General features: G+C 34.5%; 1 protein-coding gene across 2 annotated transcripts; it reads right to left on the reverse strand.

The window, feature by feature from the left end:
* Positions 1-699: 699 nt before the first annotated feature.
* Positions 700-1,617, reverse strand: LOC125776223 (C-type lectin 37Da-like). Of its 2 annotated transcripts, none has more exons than XM_049447306.1 (3): positions 1,467-1,617; positions 1,328-1,389; positions 700-1,259 (listed from the first exon to the last, which is right to left on the reverse strand). In XM_049447306.1, the coding sequence occupies exons 1-3, from the start codon at positions 1,531-1,533 to the stop codon at positions 786-788; spliced, it is 603 nt and encodes a 200-aa protein (XP_049303263.1). In that variant the 5' UTR covers positions 1,534-1,617; the 3' UTR covers positions 700-785. The 2 variants fall into 2 exon arrangements, with proteins under 2 accessions (XP_049303263.1, XP_049303262.1); XM_049447305.1 differs by having other exon boundaries at positions 1,446-1,616.
* Between the last annotated feature and the right edge of the window lie 564 nt (positions 1,618-2,181).

The raw sequence follows: 2,181 nt of genomic DNA on the forward strand, positions 1-2,181 counted from the left end.
AAGTTATGGGCTCTGATAGGATCTGAAGATTTTTCCAAGTGCTATGATAACTGTCGTTGGCATAAATTTATTGCAGCAGGAGGGGTTTACTTTGAAGGAGATGAAATGGACAAAATTCATCTTTCAATTTGATCAGAGTAGTATGCCGTACAAAGTCACCCGAAAATTCGATTAGCTTTATATTAGGTATATGGAAGCTCAGGGAAGTATTGACCCTATTCAAAGCATTCTCTATACACAGAATTACTATTGTCAGGAAAGGTTTCTGTCTGAATTTAATTTTTATATCTCACACATTGACCGATATTTTCGATCAAGAGTCAACTATAGGTAATGGAATCCATATATAGTATTTGATACCTAGTGGCTTGAACAGTTTTGGTTGGATTTGGGCACGTTTTGCTCATAATACATACCACGAAGAAATTATTAGGAATTAATTTTATCTCGTTTTATCAATTACTTCTTGATTTAATTTCATACCATAAATAGGAGTTCTTCTAATATTTGCGCAGGGTAAATATGGCCTTTACAGCTTAGATTTTTTAAAACATTTTGCCCGCTAGTTCATCCTGCTACTGCGATCTCCTATGTTAAAATTTTTGAGTTATTTATAGCGGCTCTATCTCTATAGTAACTTATACAGTTGAAAATATTCGAATAAGATCAAACGGCTTAACTATAGAATAGAAATTAGTCTGCATCTATAATTTTACCAAAATATGGTATTTTATTCAAATTTGAAAAAAATTAACAAAAAACTCTCAAGAAGTTTTACAGTTTTGCTATTCTCTGCAGTTAAGTACATTTTCATATTTTAGGTATACTTCTACGAGTTTTTTTAAAGCATAACTTTCTGTCACATTATCACAATTTGATTTTTCTCTTGGAGCGGAATCACGACCATTTGACGCTGAACCCTTTTCACAGATAGCATGTGCTTGTCCTTTATAGCAACTATTATCGTTCATTGTAAAGCTATCACCTTTCAGCACAACGTGTACACAATCCTCCGCATTTCCCGCATTGTTTGGTTCGTCCTTCGCCCAGAATGTATAGAGCATTGGACGTCCCCTATTCAGGGACAAGTATTGTCCCTCTACCGGCAAATCGTTGCTACTTGTCCAAGCTTCCATATAATTTAACTTTTTTATATTTTTTAAATATGAAAATAAAGCTTCCTTTTCAGCCAACGATTCAATCGTTAACAATTCACTGTCCTGAGAACGGCAAAAATGAGCAGCTGTGAACCAATTTAACTACAATGAGAAGACAATGTGAATAAAATTGTTATAGAAGCAGCTCTGAGGTGTTTCTGTTTTAGTACCTCTGGGTCCTTAAACACCACTAAGTAATACTTGCTGCCAATTTTAATGAACGAGTCTTGATCTGTGAAACAATAAATAATAATAGTTGAAGAAGTAAGTTAATAAAATTTGTATTACCTTTTTGAACCGATGTTTTACCTGCAGTAAATACGGAGGAGTTCATCAAAAGAAAGAACAAAAAAACGTATTGTGCTTGATCCATCATTAAAACGTTGCGTTTATGTTCAAGTGTCAGCGCGTCTAGTTGATACTGATGTAAAAGATCAAATGAATTTATTCAAATTTTATAGACCATTTAATCTCAGTCAGAAATCATATGAACCGCAGGCACAAGCCGTAGTTTTCTCTCATAAGCGATAAGCATATTTACTAGGCGATATCAATATTCTCGTTTGACCCACTGATAAGAGTCTATCGCTTATCGCAGTTCGTGGAGGAATTAAACAAAAAATAAAATTATTGCAAATTAAGTTTGTACACTCTAGCAACTTGTTGCTACAGATCATAATAATGTTGTTCCCCTAGGGGTTTTACATATCACCTAAAACTAAACGAGATAGATATAGAGTTGTGTATATAGAAATGGTGAGGATGACGAGACAAGTTGAAATCCGGTTGAATATCCGTCCATTCGTCCGTGCATGCGAGCGATAATTACAGTAAAAATTCAAATATCTTGAAGAAATTTGGTATTCAGGTTTCTTAGATGCTCGGACGGTTGCACCCGAACTTAGCCCTTCCTTACTTGTGTTTCTTAATTCCTTGTCATACATTTTTCCAGCTACCGTTCGTTGCTCTACGCTGAATCTTTTCTAATAATCTGTGCATTTCGTAATTCTTCTGAATTATATTG

The sequence above is a fragment of the Bactrocera dorsalis genome, chromosome 2 (genome assembly GCF_023373825.1).
Source record: "Bactrocera dorsalis isolate Fly_Bdor chromosome 2, ASM2337382v1, whole genome shotgun sequence".
Lineage (NCBI taxonomy): Eukaryota > Metazoa > Arthropoda > Insecta > Diptera > Tephritidae > Bactrocera > Bactrocera dorsalis.